Source organism: Haliaeetus leucocephalus, unplaced genomic scaffold (genome assembly GCF_000737465.1).
Source record: "Haliaeetus leucocephalus isolate CR32 unplaced genomic scaffold, Haliaeetus_leucocephalus-4.0 Scaffold229, whole genome shotgun sequence".
NCBI classification, from domain to species: domain Eukaryota; kingdom Metazoa; phylum Chordata; class Aves; order Accipitriformes; family Accipitridae; genus Haliaeetus; species Haliaeetus leucocephalus.
In genome coordinates this window covers 12,363,604-12,384,128 of record NW_010972665.1, presented here as the reverse complement: position 1 = coordinate 12,384,128, position 20,525 = coordinate 12,363,604, and the positions used below count along the sequence as shown (strand labels likewise).

Below are 20,525 nucleotides of genomic sequence, written 5' to 3'. Positions count from 1 at the left end.
GAAAACACCACAAAGCGCTTTGGGACAGACTGCATCGTGTTACTGTAAGAGGCAAAAGCACTGACGGTGGCTAAGGCGTTTCTTCCCTCCCCTCACCTACAGTTACGCAACAGTTCTCCAAATCTCATCCCCACCTACCTTCCAGCCATGCAAAGCTTCATGCTCATTGGAGGCACTGGGCTACGGCATGACTGAAGTTAATATTAAAATATGGATTCCTCCTACAGCTTCACTGAAAAAAATCATTGCATTCACAGGGACGGAGACCTCCAAGAACCTTCTTGTTCTGTTTTACTTGCTGCTATTACAGTTTTTTTAAAATCTCTTTTCCTCCCTTCTTTCTCTTTTGATCTTTGTAGGTCTCAAACAATGTATTTTGTTACTTCTGATACTTATGTGAGGAATGCTAAGTCTTTCATAACGATACTCTTTTGGCCAAGTGCTTTATGGGTATCAGACCTCAGCAACATATAGTTGTGTGTATACACACACACATACACTTGCAGTTTCACTGTAGATGACTACATGTATATACACACAGAATAAATTATACAATTACTGTAACATGATTAAAAACCTCACTTTCTCAAATTCTCAACTTTTACTCTCGCACACTGTGACATCATAAATTGGAGAAGTAGCTGAAAATAGGTAAGACCTGAATTTCCTCAGTCAAAGAATAAGAGGAAGAAAAACCTCTTCTCTTTCAATATATCTAAAAGAAGCAAAAAAGGGTGAACAAACAGATTTTGAAGGAAGAAGCAAGACAACTCAAGCTCAGCAAAAATTTCTAGAAGATAAAAACAAGTATAAATAAAAAAAGGAGATATAAATAGGTGATGTGAACAATTCTCGAGAACAAAAAAGCACTTGATATAATCAGAGATGGTGTCACAGGGTGGCTATTAACCAGCATAAACATTCATTTTCAGTCCCACTGAGTCACCCAGAAAAGCTGGCTCTTGAATAATGACCCTGATGGAGCCTGAGATCCAGTTCTACTTTTCTTTACTCCAACTTGGAACTGTTGCACAATTACGATACAGAACGTCAGGATACGATAAACAGAACTGAAAAAGGGAAAGAAAACAATTTTTTCCCCTACAAGTCAGGTTCAGTGCTTTTGCCTATTAAAGTAACCAAACATGTTTCTCTCTGAAATCAAAGCCAAAAGGCAGCATGCCAGGCACAGTTAACAGATAAATCAATGTTCCCGAAGGGCGGGCTTTTTTGTTTTGGGGGGTTTCTGCCTGACAACAATCTTGCAGCAAGCAAACAGAACACTCACTACACATCTTGTCAATCCACTCGCATGAAACAGGGAAGGAAAAGTGAATACTTTTGAAGAGCTAGGCACTGCTTGGAAAAACTTCATGTTCTAACCTCCCTGTCAAAGGTCATGGTTTTCATAACTACAAAGTCTGCAGCTATTGTAAAGCCCACTACATACAACGTGTAATTGCGGTTAATTTATCACTAAGGTCATTGTATATTAGCTGGGAGTTTGTAAACAAGAATGAATCACAGGTTTCATTTTTGTGTCCCTTTCAAACTGGAAGACCTAACAGTTTCCTGTTCCAACATAGAAAATAGTATTGCTTCTATAAACCTACTCGGGTCTCCTTGCCAGCAGTTTCCATTTAATTAAACTGACAGCAAAACAGGGCCCTTACTAATGTGATCCAGACCAGTTTGCCTTCAACGTAAATTCTCAGGCATGAAATTACATCTGAAACAGACACAATAATCCCTCTATATCTCAGTCATAAGTTTAATCTATACTAAAATAACATTTTCTTTGTCTATATTGAAGTCTGTTTTAGAATTCAGTGATCTTTTCTTCTTTTCCCAGTTGAAGTTCAGGGAGTTATTCAACTTCCATTCACCTTACAGTCAATTCAGAATTTTCTTCTTGCCTGTAATTTATACATTCATTGTTGGTTTCTAGGTCATGGGTAGCAAAATGATCTCGTATGTGAGAAACCAGATTTGGGACCTACTTCAAACTTTCACTTTCTGGAAACAAAATAGGCTGGTAGCGCTATAAAACTAGTTCACAGCTGCTTAAAGCAATCTAACTTGCCTAAGCTAACAGCCTGATCTTTCACACAGATCCTCGGGTCAACTAGCTGTAAAGAAAAAAAACCTGATGAGATTTATAGGTACCTTCAATAAAATGAAGGTGGGGTTGTTTGTTTGTTTAATGACCCATAACATTTCACTCTCGTCTACTCATTCTCCTCGGTACTCAACTGACGTGCTAATCCCTACAATGCCCAGGAAGAACAGAATATGCAAAAGAATATTTACTTATCGCACAGTAACCACAGCGTTCATGATGAGCAACTCAATAAATTGCAGGGTGCGTTTATGCCAGATGCAAGTGAGATGGGAATTTCTGAGAGATGCAAAGCATTTCATTGCTGGCCCACGGGCTTCCTCCTCCATCAGCTCCAGGACAAGCCTGGGGACACTACAGCCCCCCAGCAGTTCAAGCCTGCGATATCAGAGGGCTTTGAAAAACAGGGAGGGATGGTATCCAGAGAGTAAAATCTGGAAAAGTCACAGTTAGCAGGGGAAGGGCAAATAACTGATCTCTTCTTACTCAAGCCAGTGTGTACCACAGCAAGGTCCTCACTGTGACTGCCAAGCCACACCTTTCCACTTGATAGGACAAAGAAGCTGTATCTCTGTCAGTTAAACAGTGATTGAAAAAACGCTCTCCCAAACTCCCAACCTCGCAGCCAAGTCCACGAACGATATTGGAGAACCTGCTCTTTGCTGCTCTGTGGATTCCTGATAATGGAAGAGCACATCACCCGAGCTATGCTGCAGCAGGTCTCCAAACTCAGTGGGAATTACACAACACTTAGCCAGCAACACGTAATGATAGACCAGGACATTCATTTCGAGACACTGTGGCAGGATGGCTTGGGCTTCAGACTGCCTAGCAGTGACTGTCAGCTCAACATTTTGATCCTGGAAAGGAAAATCAAGTCTAGTATGTGCAATTACATTTCTTCTGATGCCAGCCATGTAGGTAAACTAATTGTTTTAAAAGGAAGCTTGAAGCCATTCTGAAGACAGATTTTGGGTGAAGTTTTAGCACCATCACATCTTTGCAAAAAGCTGTATAGATGAGTTCAGATTTAGGTACCTGAACCTCTTGTCTTCTGGTCAAAGTGACAGATGAGGTGGCATAAGAGAAAAAGCTGCAAAGGAACCTTGTAAAAAAAGGAATGAAAGGACAGTCTGCTCCAAGAGCGTGGCATCTTTGTTATCCTCACCAGACCTGGCCATCTCGCATGCCAATGTCAAAACGTGCTTCCATTTAGATGAGTACTTCTTGTTTCTTGTTTATGTTCTTGTGCTTAACACCTGCATTTTCTGACCACGGAAGGAACTGTGAACAGCTGTGAGGACAGTACCCATAAGGTACCCATTATCCCTACAAGTTTGCAAATGGGGGAAGCAATGGCAGGGATTTACTATAGCTCTGTTGCTGGTACCATGACGCCTCTGCGTCTTAGGTAGAGATATCAAAACAGTTCCTGCACCAAATGAAACGGAGGATTCACTCTGGTGTAAATCTGGTCTCTGTGTTCGGGCTGTCACACACAAGAGGGCTTCTTGGCTTTAGAGTCAGCAGTCATTGGCATGGAACTGGTGTCACTTCATCTGGTGAAAGTGAATGCACAGGACGAAGAAAGTCGCTGCTGTAGCTACTTCTCCAAGGGGCTTTGTGTCCTATTCTGGTTTGGGCAATCTGGCTAGTGAACTGACTGGAAAATGGAGATGGCAGGAAATTCTTACGGATAGTTGGGGCAAAGATCTCAAGGAGGCACGCACAAAACTCCAGTCCTACACGCAGTCCATGCAGACATGCTCTGAAGGAAAAGGAGCAACAAAATGGAAACCGCAGTCCCATTTTTTCTATAAATACGATCCCATTCTGTCACATCTTGATAACCTTCAGTGATGAAGACGAAGTGCCCTGTTAGCCACATCAAACTCAGAGCATTCCTTACACCACCTGTGACACTCAGTACATTGTGGGACTGGGCCCAAGGACTTCTGTTTCCCGAGAGCTTGTGCTCCAGCTGGATGTGCTATGACCCTAAGAAGCACAAGTGACAAAACCACCGTAAAACAAGAGAAAACTGAACCACAGTGTATTTTTCAAGTTTCTACTCACTCAACCAAACATTTGCAAAACCTTAGTTATATGCCCAACTAAAAATATCTGCTGCCCAAAAAATGTTACATGACTTTAAGTAAGAAATTTGCCACATGCCCAGCAAGGTATAAATAACGCTTTTAGACAAACGCACTCCAGATGTTTTCAGAGATGGGACAATAAAATTTCCAAGCACTGTTATCACAGTCTTCCTCTTCAAATAAGAACTTTAATTGCATTGTTTTCCTAAAAAGTAGAAAGTGAAGTGCTTACTTAGGAAAACCAGCCATACACTAAGTAGTCTGACATTGTTTGAAAAAGAAAGAAAATTTCATTTGTTCAGCAGAAGACAATGGTCAGTCATTAGCATGATCAGAAATCATTACAGGTCCTTCTGGCAACTGCTGTTCTGCTTCACTGTTCACGAAGGTCTTGCTTTAGAAACAACACTTAACAAGTATTGTCCTGGTAAAAAGTACATAAAACTTTTCTTACTGTTATACTAACTTCGTCTACAAAGTGATGAGGGAAAAAGGGTCTAATACAGAATAGCAGACCTTCTTCAACTCTGGTTATTAAGAATCAGCTCCCTGTGCTTCCCCAAGCCAACAGAGATGGCAAAGAGGTACTGCTTTGTGCAAACACTGCACACAACTGGCCAGAGATGAGGGAATGACTCTTCATATTAACTTATATGGATTTGCTGGTATATCTGATCAGTTAAAATCTCTCAATGAGGCAAAGAAACTACCGACAGAGTTTCTGCTGCAGAGGGTGAAAAACGCTCCTATTCCATTTGTGCAAATACGCTGGGCTCATGTTATCAAACACATGAATTCCTGTCCACACTCTCTCCGTCTCTCCTGCGCACCCTGCCATCAAAATAGCAAGGACAAAATTGGCCTCATTTCCTGTATATTTCATATAGACCTAAACGTTCTTAAGTATGTTGTCAGGGAATATATTTTAAGGCTCCTATGCTCACATCTGATCTCCTACTCTATGCTTTTAAGATATTAAATGGGGTTTACCCAATAAATCACATGTTTTGTGCTTTGGAATCACATGGTATCCGAGATCACCAAAGGCTAAATCCTGCACCATTCACATTCATTATACGCAAGTCAGAGGGCCCAGGTCTAAAAAACAAAGTAAAAGCTGAGCACCAACCTTCCCTGCAGGGAAGCCTAACAAAAAAACCCCAGTCACGCATACCAAAAAACCCAGTGGCAAGGTAGCAAAGCAGCCCGTATTGCTATCTCCAGCAATCCTCATCACTGCTCCCATTCCAGCTTTGTACCATCACAGGAGGATCAAAGCTGGAGGTCGTGGTGGAGTATGGCCTCAGCACCGACCTTCTCAAGCATCCCAGGCTAGTCTGAAGCCTAAAGAAAATGGCACTGACCACCCAAAACCCGAGTGGGATGATTATCCCGGAGGCTCTTTCCTGTGAGGGATGTAATAGCTGCGTAGGAAAAACAAAAACAACTCACTCTCTCGAAGTTTTTCACAAAGGCACACAGGACCCGATTTTCCTGCCACTCACACTGCTGCAAGGTTTGCTCCTGAGCGTCACAGCAGCAAGCCTAAGCCTGCGGTACATCACTGAATAGTTACCACAAGAAAAAGAAATGCTCCTTCAAATTCTCCCTACCTAAGCTGGAAGGCTCCCTAAGGGAGGAGTGGAGCAGGCAGCTGATGGGGCTGAACACTTCTCAAGGGAGCAAGCCCCCTGCCCTCATTCAAGCTGACCGGTCCACTGAAATACCAGGAGCCTCCCACACACAAAACTACAGGATCTAATCTTTGATGTTTTACAATAGCACAAAGACAACATATAAAAACACATTCAAGAAACATTGTGGAAAATGTGCCAGCATTTTAAGGAACATTCCCTTTGGACATGAAGCCTTTTTTAGCCAAACCACTATGATTTTGTTTTAGTGACTCATACGAATGGATTCTGGATTAAGGTTTAAAAATGGGATATTTTCTCTTCTGCTCCTAGGTTCACCTCAAGACATGTGAATGAAAAAATAGCAGTAAGACTATTAGGCTGGACTTACATTCACCAACAGACACTAAATAGGGATCTACTAAATTTGTAAAGCTTAGCTGAAGTTTCAAATATATAATTCTGAAAATGCAATTCCTCCTGAAGTCGGGCTGAGAAAGGATCATAAAACTATAAAAAGATACTTTGTCCCTAAAGATTACAAGAAGCTAATCATTAGCCACCCGTTTATAGTGTTTACCTTTTTATTACATTATTCTGGTATTTTTCCTTCGCAGGGACCTACTCCTTATTTCTACCATATGGGTAACAAAAAAGATCCACTGCCTTTAGGCAAAGTGTTTTTAAAAACAAAGACATTTGCAAGATTAAAAACAAACATACAAACAAAGTGTACATAATGTGTTTGACTACTGTTGGGCATCTGGAATGGCACACATTTTCTTTGGAAAATTTTTCTTCCAGTTTTTTATACAAATGACAGTAAAATATGTACCCAGCAGCAAATTGAGAGAACTAAATTTAAAATGCACTTTCAGACCACTCTTTCATTTTTCTCTTTTTAACTTCTCTTTTGCAAGGCGAGAGGGAAGGAGGGAGCTCGTACTGATGTTTTGAAGTACTGTACGTTCTTTTGCCTTTTAACAGAAATATGTAAACAAGGTGTATGACTGTAGGGTAATGTTCTAGTCACAAAGCATTCAAGAGTCAGAGTGAAGCTATTTAAAGAATGGAGTATTCAATTCCTGAGGCCAGATGCGAGTATAAATATGAAACTATGTTCACACTGCAGATTAAATTATTTTTAGTTTCTGCATTTGAACTGCCAAAATTATTTGGGTTGGGTCTTTTTTTTTTTTTACTGTACCACAGAACTTATGGGGCCACATTCTTATGTATCTGAACAGAGGATTAAAAACACAAGCATAAAAGGACTTTTTCAGCTGTTTTCTCTGTGCAACAAAAGTAGAAGTGTATAGTGACAAAGACGGTCACAAGTAAGGGTCATTCAGGGAGTAAGAAAACTAAAAATAAAGATGGAGCTGAAACATTTGAGATTCTTGAAATAGATTTTTATAGTGCCTTATCATTTAATTTTCATCCCACAAAGCTTTTAATCTGGAAATACTCAGTGTGAAAGAAAGTGGAGACTGTGGTTTTAAAATAATTAAAGAGAAAAAAATGCATTAAGATTGCATTACACCCTGTCTACTGGGTTTGCCATGAGAGCTCACACAGATATTGCTAAGAATATCAAGTTAAAGTCACTAGTAATTAACTAAAACAAATAATCAATAATCCCATGACCTTGCCATAGCAAAAACATGCATGAATTCAGGAGAGAAAGATAGTAAAATAAACTGGCAGTGATCGAAGCAAATCCAGGCTCAGTGACCAGCTGGGTGAGGACTTATCACTGACACACATTAAAGCCTACAAGACACATAAAAGGCTGCCAAGCCCCTCTTGCTGACGACCACTTCACTATTTTTTTGGGTCTTGTAATTATCTTCTCTTTGCTTCATCAGCTGACAAGGATGGAAGGTCCAGGATGTATCTCAAGGATGCGATTCATCTGCTGATATCAGGGTGTTAGTGTACCAAGACACAAAAAGTAACACAGGAACCGTGTGGAGGGACGTCAACCAAATCATAGACCCTTCCCACTGCAAGTACCACAAATGCCCTGGAAGACCTGGATGTACAGCCAGGAGCGTAAATCTGTGAGAAGGATGAGCAGAAAGGCTGCAGCTTGGTCAGTTGAGAGACCTCCTGCAACACTATGGAATGTGGAATTACTGAGCAGACTTGCTCTGCACCACGCTAAACGTGCATATTTTGCCGATGACTTACAAGAAGGATGAGGCCAGTAACACCATACAGCTGGCTGGGGGAAGATGCTAGGAGGGGAAGGGGTCCTGCAGCGCCGGGGCTGTAACCCATCTAATATTAGACGTGTGAACCGACACTAAGTACCTGTGGAGACTCTGTCACCGCCCCAATTCAGGAAGGCAGGGGACACCAGGCTTAATTACAAACAGGTGACATGGCACATGCTGAAAGCTGAACATGCTCTGGAATATCACGTCAGGTTCAGCCCCAGTTCCTAATGAACTGCTCCTATCAGGCACGGATCTGGTATCACAACAGCAAAGCCTCCTTTCGGCGGACAGGCTGACAATCCCTGCCGTCCCTGGGTATTTACAACATGCTTTTAAAATGCATTAGCCTGTACTTTAAAGAAACCTGGGACCAGAACATCTGGGCTTTGGTTGTTTTGTTTCTCAGTAATAAAGAGTGAAAAAAACAATGCAGCTGTGGATAAAACGTTCAGGAACACAGCAGCTACCTTGTCATCCTTTACCTATTTACCCTTCACTAGCCTTGTTCACAGGAGCAGAACAGGACATGGGGGAACTTGGAGGAGGATGAGAGGGAATGTTTCCCACCTTTTTCTTAAATTAGATTTTCGATTTGTTATAGGATCCTTGAACTGTACAACACGCGGGGATCTATTCCACTCATGACACACATGCATAACTCCCCTTGGCACTAATGGGAATGACGAACGTGTTGTGAGAGGAGAATTGCCCCCTAAAACTGCAGGAGTGTGAACAAGGTTGTAAATATATCTCAAGGTTCTGGTAACATTAGAAACCAGCCTAGCGAATTTCTCATGGTTTATTATGATATCACCAAATCCCCTCTATGTATTTATAGCCTTGTAATTCACAATTATTCTGGGTCCATAAATGTTTTTGGCATCTGAATGTAGAACTGATACTATTATTTCACATATTATGGTACTGCCCGTGAATGCTAAATTTATTCCAGCAGAGACTCCTGGAGTTCATTCATCAGATATTTTATGCTACTGTTCTTTTAATGATTCATTTATCCTTAGTAATATTTGTATTCTGAAGTGTGGCGTCTCCAGCCGACAGCACAATGCTCTGCTGAATTATCTTTTTCTTTCACAGCATAACAAAGTAGAGCACAGTCAAATTGAAGATGGCCTTTAGTACACTGTCAGAACAATACTGCTTACCAAGCATATCCAGACACATTTCTCAAACCACATGTAATGCTCTCGCTGCCAACATGCTCATAAAGTCATTAACCAGCATCTTAAAATGAGGGTGTGATACATATATTTAAATGTTTAGGAAAATCAAATGTGTGCTCTTCTGGAAGCTTATTTTGAATTTCAGCTTCTACACATATCAATTATGCAGCAGCGCGCAGATGTAGAAATTCACCTTGATTTTTCACAAGCTGCTAAAATATACTCCTGCTAAAATAATACACATTATCTATCACTAACAAAAACTTCTTTGTGGCATTAACTATTTGTCCTTCACAATGTAACAGAGCAAGAGACACCCAAGCTTAAGGTTTACGGTGCTGAGGATTCATTTTTACAAGCAAACTATTATTAGCAGTAAAATTAAGGAGGAACTTATTTTACATGGTACAGATTTTACTAAATGAAGTAAATAAAGGTTCTGCCACAATCCTCTCCAATACAAAACCTACCAAGTAAGTTACAATTCATGCTGTTACATTTTTTAAATATACGCCTTCCCTATCACTCACTCCCACAAACTGCACTGAATTTATACACGTATTAGGTTTAACCCTTCCATTCCCAAACACCCTCATCTATCAATCGTCTCATCACGCAAGGATCACCAAGTCAGCAAAGACAAGCATGAACCAAATTAACCAGAAGAGATTAAGCCGTCAGAATATTGATACCAACAGTCTTACAACTCAGTTTAACAAGGGCAATGATGCCAGAACCACAGTCTTCTCTTGTGTGCCCCCAGACAGCCTCTCTTGGTGCTCACAGATGTGACACACAACGCTGTGGGAGATCCCTGGGCTGCGCACATTGGGAAGGCAGGTTTGCTGCTGCCCACAGCTGCTGGAGCCAAGCCCCTTCCCACACTCTTCCCCGACACCTGCCTTTTCTTTCTAGCCTACCCACCTCCCACCTTCCCTTGCCTGCCCAAGCAAAACTCCACCTTGGCAAGCTGAGGGCCCATCACCTCCTGTTGCTGAGGTCCCCATAAATGCTGACACATGGCCATTCGCTGGCGTTACAGCCCCACACAGCTTGGGCGGTAGCCCGGCCTTTGCTCCTGTGTGCCTCTGTCCTAGCAAATGATTTTGTGAAAAGAGGAGAAGGGGGAGAAAAAGCAAGTCTCCTCCTTCAATTTCAAATGCACAAAGGATGCTTTCTCTGACAAACTCCCATGGCACAAGACTGGTCATCTATAAGAAGATGAATATTGTATCTCAGAGAACAAGCACTAGCCTTTCTGCAACATGGCAGGCAGAACCGGACTAAGATAGTTAGGAAGATACATGATGACAGGCCAGGCACGTCACAGGGTGCCTGTAAACAAAAGGCACGTAGTCTTTCTGGGCATGGGAGTAACGAAGAGCAACTCGGAAGAGCAGCTGGGAAGGGAGGTGGTGGATAAGTTGGGTTTGGCTTTCCTCCGCCCCCCAGGAAGGGAACTGACACCCAGGTCTGCCCACGGTGTCAAGAGCACCCACAGAAGAGCCTGAGCATCTCAGCACAGCAGCACAGGTCACAAGCCAGAATGATTCATTAGCTGGTATGAAGACAGCTTCGACTTGAGTAACGGAGCGCTCAGAGTCAAAGATGACCAAAGGACTCCAAGTCCTGGACTCCAGCAGTGCAGAATTACAGCACAGGAAAGCAGCCAGGCAGGAAAAAGAGGACGTCCTCAGGGCCCACCCAAATCCACGTTATATAGGTGCTTGGTTTACAGATCTCGGTGCTCAGCCAATTTTGGCTGGCTGCGTGGAAAGGATTGAAGGCAGGAAGAAGGCATCAATGATCTATGAGGGACCAACAGCTCTAACCAGTAACCATGGCACACAGAGGAGACCACTGACCACCTCCCTCCACGGCGCTGGGCAAGGGAAGCTCAGGGACACAAAACAATAGACATCCCAAACTGGGTCCCCCTGGGACCCAGAAACAATATGGGCAGGGACGGAAACTAGAGGGAAGGCTGGGGAGGAAAACAGCACCCTCTAAACCCAGAAGTTAAAAAAGAAAAAAAGGCAGACATTGAGATAGATTCAGAGCACAGCAGCGCTGCACCAGGAGGCACACGTTTCCAGTTACTGGAACAAAACCTCATGGTCAGTAAGAATTAAATGCGTGATCCAAAAGTGACTAGAAGGGAAAAAATCCTGGAGAGCAGACACATGTGGGTTATTACACAGCCTGGCAAGGTCAATCTCGGTGCTAAAAACAGACAAAAATAAAAAAAGCCGTCAAACATTTTTAAAGGGACACTGTCCCACACTGGCTGCTTTGACGCTGTCTGTGAATGGTCCTTATTTTTTATCTACTTATTTTTTAATTATGTAGGCTACTCCTGTTCCAACCAGAGGCTGCAACAAAACTCTTATTGATGGTGCAAACTGCGGCAACTTCGGCTTTAGGAGAACGTGGAGCAGTTCCCTCTAGCTTCACAAGGCAGTAAAATTTAACTCTTCCTCCTCTCGATTTGCAGCACTGATTCCTTCCCTGATGTTTCTGAATAGACCAGAACTGCAATTGCAAATGGCTGTGCTCTATACCAACGACAAAGTGCCCTGTCATACCAATACATAATTGAAAATGCTGACACAGTGACAACTGCTATCAGCACAATTCTGATAATCATGTAAGCTTGCTCCTGCTGCAGGAACCGGTGGGGGTGGGGAACAGGCACTGTGATTAGGGGCTACCTAGAGAGAAGTTACGTGGGATTTTGTTTACATTTCTTGGCAGATCTTCTGCATTTCAAAGAACAAAATACCCACCTCCTCAATTCCCAGGGGCAACGCTACCACCCTCTTTTATAAGAGCTCAAAGGCAGGTCAAAGTTTGAGAAGCAATCCAAATTTTATCTCTTTGATAAGGCATGCTTGAAGTTTGAGATGTGTGGTGTTAACACTCCTTTCAAGAGCCACAAATAGATGAGGCTCAACACAATCCAGTGGCAAATGAAAGGCTTCCATAGCCAGTGCTGCATATTAAAACGTTTTTGTCACCCCCATACACTTCCTCTGTAATGAAGTAGGCTGTCCCCAGAGAAAGGAAGAAATTAACAGCACTTAAATCATCCCAGCATTGCTTGGGCAAACATGTGGCCTTGGGAAGGACCAGATGGCTACAGACAACCTCCCAAGGACCCTGCCAACCTCTGCCCAGGGTGGCTGGGGAAGGTGCAGAGGAGAGCAGCAGTGGCTCGAGAGAGAGAGGAGCAAGTGCGGAGGGGGAGCCCCCAAATGCTACTGGAGATAGGGTCACCTCCAGGAGAAAATATGTCATTATCATAGGATTATTGGGGGTACACCGCACCTAAGTACAGCATCACTTTTCAGCATTTAAAAGGCAGCCAGCAACTGAAGCCAACAAGCCAACAGGTATTAGTTATCTTAAACCAACTGCTCGACAAATAATAAAATAAACATTTATCTTGCCCTCTTCACACAAGGCCAGGCAAAATTGTCTGTCTGCTCAGCACCTCAGGTTATCTCTGATCCCAAACATGTCAACACTAAAGGTAAGCGGTAATTAGACCAAAAGAAGATGTACAGCCAAAGGAAGCCTTCCTGCTCCACAGCCTTTCTGAACAGCAATCCCAACAGCGCTGCTCTGCAGCTTGCTGGTGCTCTCTTTCTGCTGCAGCAGTGCCCACACCTGCTAGGAGCTGCACAAACACAGAAGAAAATGCCAGGCCACAGTCCTTTTTCCCTAAGGGAGCCATCCTGCTCTCTTCAGGCTCCATGGAGCACAACAGACAAGTCATGTAATAGCCTCATCTATGGCAAAAGAGCTGTATCAATTGGGCTGGTTAAAATGAGTTAGAGAGGTCACTCTGACCCACGAGACAAAAAAATACGGTGCACAAGGGCAGAGAGGGAAATATGGGATAATGGGACACTTACAGGGGTCTTATCAAGACCAAAATGGCATTCAGCTAGGGCAATGGGGACAGGAAGAGACAAGGAAGAGGCAAAGATTGCAGACAAACAGGGAAGGAGGGGAGGGGAAGAGAGAGGCATGACTTAGGCACAAAGTATCTGAAGTAGCTGTACTCTGAATAGCTAACAATTAGTTGGTCAGAAAATTATTGCATCAAGTTAAGCCAGGCGAGCCTGAACTCAGCAGCACATGACAAACAATGAAAAAGCAGAGTCGGCGTCAGTTCAGAAGTCACCGCAAGTACCTGAGCGCACTACAGCTGCAGATTATCAGTTTCGATAATATTACAATTTGACTACATTACAACTTGATAATCTTCATCTGGAGAAGTCATGCCTGTTGCAAGGCCACTGACAAGTGAGATCAGAAAGGCCATGCAACAGTCCAGTGCCTGCTGGGGTCAGGCACTGTGGCTGCCTGGGCACTGAGGGGTCGGCACCTTCCTGCAAGATAGCTCATCCCTGCTCTGCTTTTCCTTCCAAACACACTGCAATTTGCCATGGATTGGCCAATTTATATGGCAACACAAGATCGAGGAGCTGCAATCTCCCAGGTGAAGCTATGCAAATTATGAGACTGGTAAAGAAGAGAAGGAAATGAGAGGGTGAGCCAGTCCTGTGGCATCCAGCCCCTGCCTGGCAAGCTCCACTGGAGGGTTCAAAAAAGCAAAGAAGGAAACAACTGCTGGAAAACAACCTATGGACTAGAAAAGGGCGACTGCTAAAATCTAAACCTCAACTAGAAGTAGTACTTGATTTTCCTGGATTTCACAGAGAACAAAGATCCAGATTCTATATCCCCAAATGGATGACTATGGTGAATAAAAGACAGGACAGGACTGACTGCTAAATTTTCTTTGGGTTCCCCCTCACTGGACCCAAACAGGTAAGCAGTAACTGCCCCAAAAAGCCCTTCAGTAAGCATCAGAACTTGCTCATCCCCATTACTAACGGTGCCAGTGCAGGAAAGGGAGTGCCCACCACGCGGCAACCTCAACCATCCATTTTGGCACGATAAAGACTTATAAAGGACGGGTAAAAAGAGTGGCAATGACAGTCTGGGGACAAAACCCAGACCTCTGCCATCACAGACTTGTGAGCCAGAGCGATGCAGATTGCCTGGCTGGGGCAGCAGCGGCTCCCACCTCCCTGGCCCGGCACAGGCACAGGGGCTGTTTGTTCCTCAGCTAAACCCAGGCAGCGCCGCAGCCCAGCCTAACCCAAACCAACAGAGCCAGTGAGCACTAAATTCAGTCATTTTTCCCTCAGTCTCTTCTCTCAATTTCAGCTCTGACTCCTCTATCTTTTATTTCTTTTTCTAAAGACACATTTAGAGATGAAACCATTCATAACTGCCTATCCACAGACAGTTTGTGGCAGCATAATTGACAATGAGTCTGCTGCAAAAATGAAAATGCTGTTTTAATAACCTTGGCCTAAAATACATTCTGTTGTATGCCTCAAAGGGTTTCAATAAAAAGTCAACCTGTAGAGACATATTTTCTTGGCTTAAACAACAATCCAAAGCATATAAATGTAGTCCAACTATAATGACATATTTATAGGCCAATAAAGCTTACACTGCAGCTTTCATACTTCACTTAAAGGAAGTCTGTAAGAAGCAGTGTTATATAAAATAATTTGAATTTTTTTCAAACTATAGCCCAAGGAATACAAATATGCAACTTTGCCATATTTAACCAATAGCGTTTACGTTGCTTAGTTGCTAAAAATTTTGTAAAATGAAATAATTCCTCATTTAGTGACTTCCCACTGGTTTACCAAATATGGGTATACAAGTCCATTTATTACAAAGAAAAATCCCCTAAATAATTCTAAAGACAAAAATAAATAACTAGCGGCCTTAGTAGTGAATGATTTAATCAGACCAATTCTTCTGGAAAAACAGGTTCTCATGTTCATTATGAATAATACATTCCGAGCAACTCTATTTTTATATGCTGCATTGTTGTTATTCTTTATTTTTCTCAATATTTGAAAGAAATATTCAGAAAGCTATAAATAGTCTTAAGACATAAACTGCTAGCATTCAATATTGACATATTTGTAGAAAGGGACAGAATGTATAACATAAATATCTCAACAGGCAGAAAGAAATAATTCTTAAAAATCATTTTTCAGGCTGAAATCTTGAAGCTCACACAAAATTGCCATTGCTAGATCTTTTATTTAATACAGTCCTAAGGAAAAGTTCTGCATAATTCACTAGTGATAAAAACAATGGCATTTTACAGAAAAAAACCCAGGTTCTGCAGAAAAGAAAGCCAAAGAGAAAAGAAGAAAAAAGAGACAAGAGGGAAAAAAGATAAGAGGGAAAAAAAAGAGAAGAGAAAAAAGAGAACAAAAAAGGAGACAGAACTACCAAATTTGAATTAGGGTCAACTTTCAATTGTAGGTGCATGGTTTCTCTGGGTTGTGGATTAACCAGGTGTCGCCTTAGTTTTGGCTAAGCGAGTGCCACAGAGTATATGGCACAGGGTATATGCTGCTCACACGAGGTCCCACTTTGCCTGGTTATTGTTTAAAGCTGCCCTGCTCCCAGCAGCAACACGTTTAATTAAGTATGTTTGCGCAGTGCCTCTTCTGTGGTTCTGTACCAGCCATGTTTTCATTTCATCCGGGTTATTTCACCCTTCACTACTCCTGGATAGTGTGTGAAAACTGATTTTGTTTCTTCTGTAAAGTTTTTTTGAGCTCTTTGGTAGGGATATAATTTCCTATTACCTTCTACAGCTCGGTTCAAAAACATCTAGTAGGAAAAATTTCAGAATCTACTCACTTGTATGGGATTTTCCTGTAATGTAAACATGCCGCTTCATAGGAAAAAAAGGGGTCCACGAGATCACCTTGTTTATCTAGGCCTTTTCAACACCTGGTTCAGCAACTTCCCCGTCTACAGCCAGGGTTAAACATGGGCATCACTACAGACTCATGCATGGCCCGCCAGACTAGCACAAGAAGGGATTTATTCCCTTCAGATCCAAGTTCTGTACAAAGTGGTCTGCCCTGTCACAGCCACCCCACTCTGCCCGATGGGGAAGACCTCCATGAAACATCCCCATCAGCGCAGCACTAAGTACCTGATTAGGAGGAGAACCGCGCTGCAGTGGTGGGAAGTGGTGGATGTGCAGGAGATCGCCTCTCCATTTGGGCTGATTAGCCTTGCTAATATAGCTGTGCTGATGCTCTCACCAGAGGGACGTCTGCATGACAGTGCACCACACTCCCTCACAGTTTACAACCCCATTTTAAGAGAAAAACTACCCCATCCCACTGTGCTGGAGACCTGCTGCAGAAGTTATTGCTAATAAATCTTTGGTCACCGCAGCTGAGCATTGCTCTGTTGGCAAGATGCTGAGTATTGGAAAAGGTCTGTGGGCACACGTCGTAACAGGCAGTAAACCTATCATTTTGACAGCAGAGAAGATACAACACTGGCAGCTCAAATCTCTATGCCTTGGACACTGCACGTTATGCTACTGCCTTTGCCTACAGCTAGGGAGATGACAATTCCCAGAGCACAATGTCAACCTTGACCAACCACTCAGAGTGAGAGAAGTAAATCTTCTTCACTTGGTGGGTGTTAAACCTTCATCCCATAGTTAAGCCAAACACCAGAGCTCATGGGTTGCCTACAGGACACAACCAAATAGGGCTGCTTCACAAGCAGTGAAGATCACTGATCTTCGGATTTTTTCTCAGACCCGGGAAGCAAAATATGCTTAAATTAATGGGTCTTTCAAACAGTAAAAAAAAATCATCTTAGTACTAGATTTAAGGAACTTCTTTGATTGCCTTTCATAGGCTAGATCAGTTGTCTGTATCAATGTCCCAATCAGCTACAGGTCTTCCTGAACTTTTGGTTTCACTCCCGCTGAAAAAGGCAATCATAATCAAACATTAGTCAAAATACCCTTTTCTACTGAAAATAAAAGACCCAACAATAAAGCCAGAGCCACCAACTGAAAATGAACAACATCAGAATGTGGGTTATCAAAATTATACCATATAGTTTGCATTCCATAAGCGTTTTCCATATAAACCCTACTTTCAAAGGCTTACCATGCAACTATATGCTTTAGGCTTAAAGATAATTTTCTGTGGCTCCTAGGGTAGATAACAGCCATTTCGTAACTTACCACAAGGGGTTTTTTGTTTGTTAAAAACAAAAACAAGAAAACATTAACACACAAAGTCCTGTCTGAAAAACATTAAGATTCTTCTGATGCAACAAACAAATGCAAATAAATGTAGTGCGTAAAGAAGATGCCAGGGCAATAGCAGAGAAAATTACTGCACATAATTATGAACCAGAAAAATCCACACAGAAAAGCAAAGGAAAAGAAAGAATTACATGGGTTATTTTTTTTCCTGGACATGTAATGAAAAATAAGGTCAACTTCCAATTGGACTTTAATCTTCCAACCTACGTATCTAACAGTAAAATGTGAGACTGACAAAATCACTTCACCATTTGATAAGATCAGAAAAACGAGATGCAGAAGATAAATCCTCCAAGACAGATCTTAAGCTTAGTGTCACTTGGCTTCAATGCCAACACAGTCGTGCCATTATAAAACTGAACTTGGCCCTGCATCTCCTGTTCACGTAGGTACAAAAGCATTTCCTCACATGCATCAGCCTTAGCTTTTAATTTCTTAGCTTTCCAGCCATTATGGCCTAAACTTCATGCTCTTCAAACCTGGAACATTCGTTAAAAGCTTGGTACAACAGAGAAATATCCCTGGGATGCACTTCAAAGCACCGTCTCTGACGGCTATTACGCATCCGAGGTCCTAATACCACAAGCAGGCACGTTTACCAACAGGAGACCTGTCGACCTTGAGCCCCTACCACGGATTTTAGAGGTGTGAGTGTCTGCGTACCAAAGCGGCCCCAGAGCTGCAAGCCTGTCTACAACCATCCAAAGTAGCAGAGCTATCGTTTCCCTTTCTAAAAATGGACACGGAAAGAAAGCACAGGTCTATCTGGAGAGAACAGTGGGGTGCTGGCAGAGGCCTATGCTACATAGTAACGTAAAGCTCACAAGGGAATGCCATAGAAGGCTACGGAAGGGACATCTCCCTACCAAACAAGACACAAAGCTGACTGTACGGAGACAGGACAAGCACCGAACACAGGTGACAATGCTGCACTTCTGGAAGATGGGACGGGAGAAATTAAAGGCCTTTGCCCTCCCTTGCCCGTCGGAGGAGGCCTCAGGAAGATGTGTCAGGCTCCTCTCCTCAGAACCCACAGCTCTGACCTGGTCCCCCGGCCTCCAGAGCCCCAGGGAGAGCCCTTGACAATTATTTGCATGTGCACCTTCAGGGTTTGAGCCTTAGTGCTCAGGGACACATCTAAAGAGCAGACAGGTATCACATGAGTTACCCCATGCTAATCTCAAAGGAGCCTGCGATGAGCTCACCACCACCACCACCCATCCCCGCTCGGGTACCTCCTCACCACGCCTCCGCCTGAAGCACAGACGTACCTTGGGAATCGGCGACGGCTCGGCAGGATCGGGCTCATCTGTCTTCGAAAGACTCTCACCCATGGGCCCCCCCCCCCCCCCCAGGGGAAAAGAAGGGATACTCACCAAGGTCAGCCTTTTCCTTCAGGATGTCTTTGAAGTTCAAGCCGCTGTTGAGTGTGGATTGTCTGTATCTCGTCAAGGCCTCCTTCTGCCCATTCTTCCCCACATCCATCGGCTTGACTGGCTCAGCCCGGAAACCACACTTCCACTTGGAGAAATCGGACTGTGCCCATTTTGCCAAGTCCTCAAGCTTCACAGTAACTTTCTCTGAAACAGCAATAACTTCATCCTGCAAGAAGCGGTCAAATGAGAATACGACACGTCACGTGGGGCTACACGATGACTGAAAAACCCGTAACGCCACCCCTCACACAGGCTATTGGAAAAGCCTATCTTGCTGTTGGCAGATTAATTTTACTGAAATACAGAATAGCTAGTACTTAATTTCTTCCTCCTGCCACCTAAGTGGAAATATTAGTTGTTTACTTGAAGCAAATAACACATGATCTAAAGACAATTTCTAGGACCAGGACAATGATCCTAAAATGAATCCGAAATACAGGTCGCCAAATCACACTCTGTATAACCCAAAGCCTTGAGGCAAAGTTTGTTTTTTAGGTGCAATTAGCTGCAAATGTAAAAATTCATGGCTGGATGACTAATGGTTATAGCTAGTCCTGAAATAAATGGACTAAGTAAATCTCAGATTCTTGGAACTCTGACTCACCAGAAAATTCCTATGTTTATGGTACATTTTCCCTTGGCTTATACACAAATATTGAATTTAACTTTTGTCCTAAAAATTAAATAAAACTGTGATGTAATCCCAAAAGAAATACTACATAAATGTTATGTGCTTCCCACCAAAAGAAACTTGCACATTCTCATGTTTCTTAAAACCTTTTTCAAGATCAGAACTGTAATTTTTTTCCCTTCTTAAACATACATTCTAAGAAAAGCACTTAAACTTAGTTTAGCCTCCAGAACATATACTCGAATTAAACAGCTCTAATTGCTGAATTTTATCCTTCCAGGAAACAATCAAGTCCCCTCAGTCATGATGAATAAGCAGAATGTTTTATAGCTGACTCCAGTGAGCAGGGGCTCAAGAAAGCCTCAAAAAAACCCCCAAACAAACATACACACATATCCAGCAAGATACACTCCAGATTTTTAGTTAAAACAGCAGAAATAATTTATGTTGTAATGAGAGCTGTCTGCACACCACACCTTGCACACCATACATTTCTAGCACTGAATAAGGTTACAGGTTCTTGAAATAAATAAACCGGAATCCAATTTTTCTCTCAAATCAACACAAGTATTTGCAAAGGGCAGAGAAATTCTTTGAGTTATTAAACAAAGAGAAAAGCAAGATTGATTCTCTCTGTGTTTTTTTTTTCCACTGAACACATTCCTCAGGAAATAAAATACTGCTCAATAGGGGAAAAAAAAAGCTTTATTGTGATAAGTTACACACAATACAAAACCTGAAGTATCTCTAGTAAAAAAGCAGATCTGATATTCCACTCTCCCTTATATAACACAAAATCATTTTATAAGCAGGCACCTTCATTATGTTTAGTGCAATAACAAATATTTGGTCAGAAATGAACTGCATGCTTATATGCTAAGGAAGCTTGTAATAAAATATTTTCCTTTATCGTTGCACAGCATAAGAGCTTCTACCGAACAACAAACAATAACAGTGATGTTTTAAATCTCTGTTTATGACAAACGTCAATACTTTGTAAACA

General features: G+C 42.4%; 1 protein-coding gene across 1 annotated transcript in view; it reads right to left on the bottom strand.

The window, feature by feature from the left end:
- ARID5B (AT rich interactive domain 5B (MRF1-like)) overlaps positions 1–19,055 on the bottom strand; it is a 107,825-nt gene extending 88,770 nt beyond the window's left edge. Inside the window, exon 1 of the mRNA XM_010567902.1 lies at positions 18,832–19,055. Coding sequence (XP_010566204.1) covers positions 18,832–18,940 — 109 coding nt within the window. The 5' untranslated portion in view covers positions 18,941–19,055. The remainder of the gene's footprint in view (positions 1–18,831) is intronic.
- Between the last annotated feature and the right edge of the window lie 1,470 nt (positions 19,056–20,525).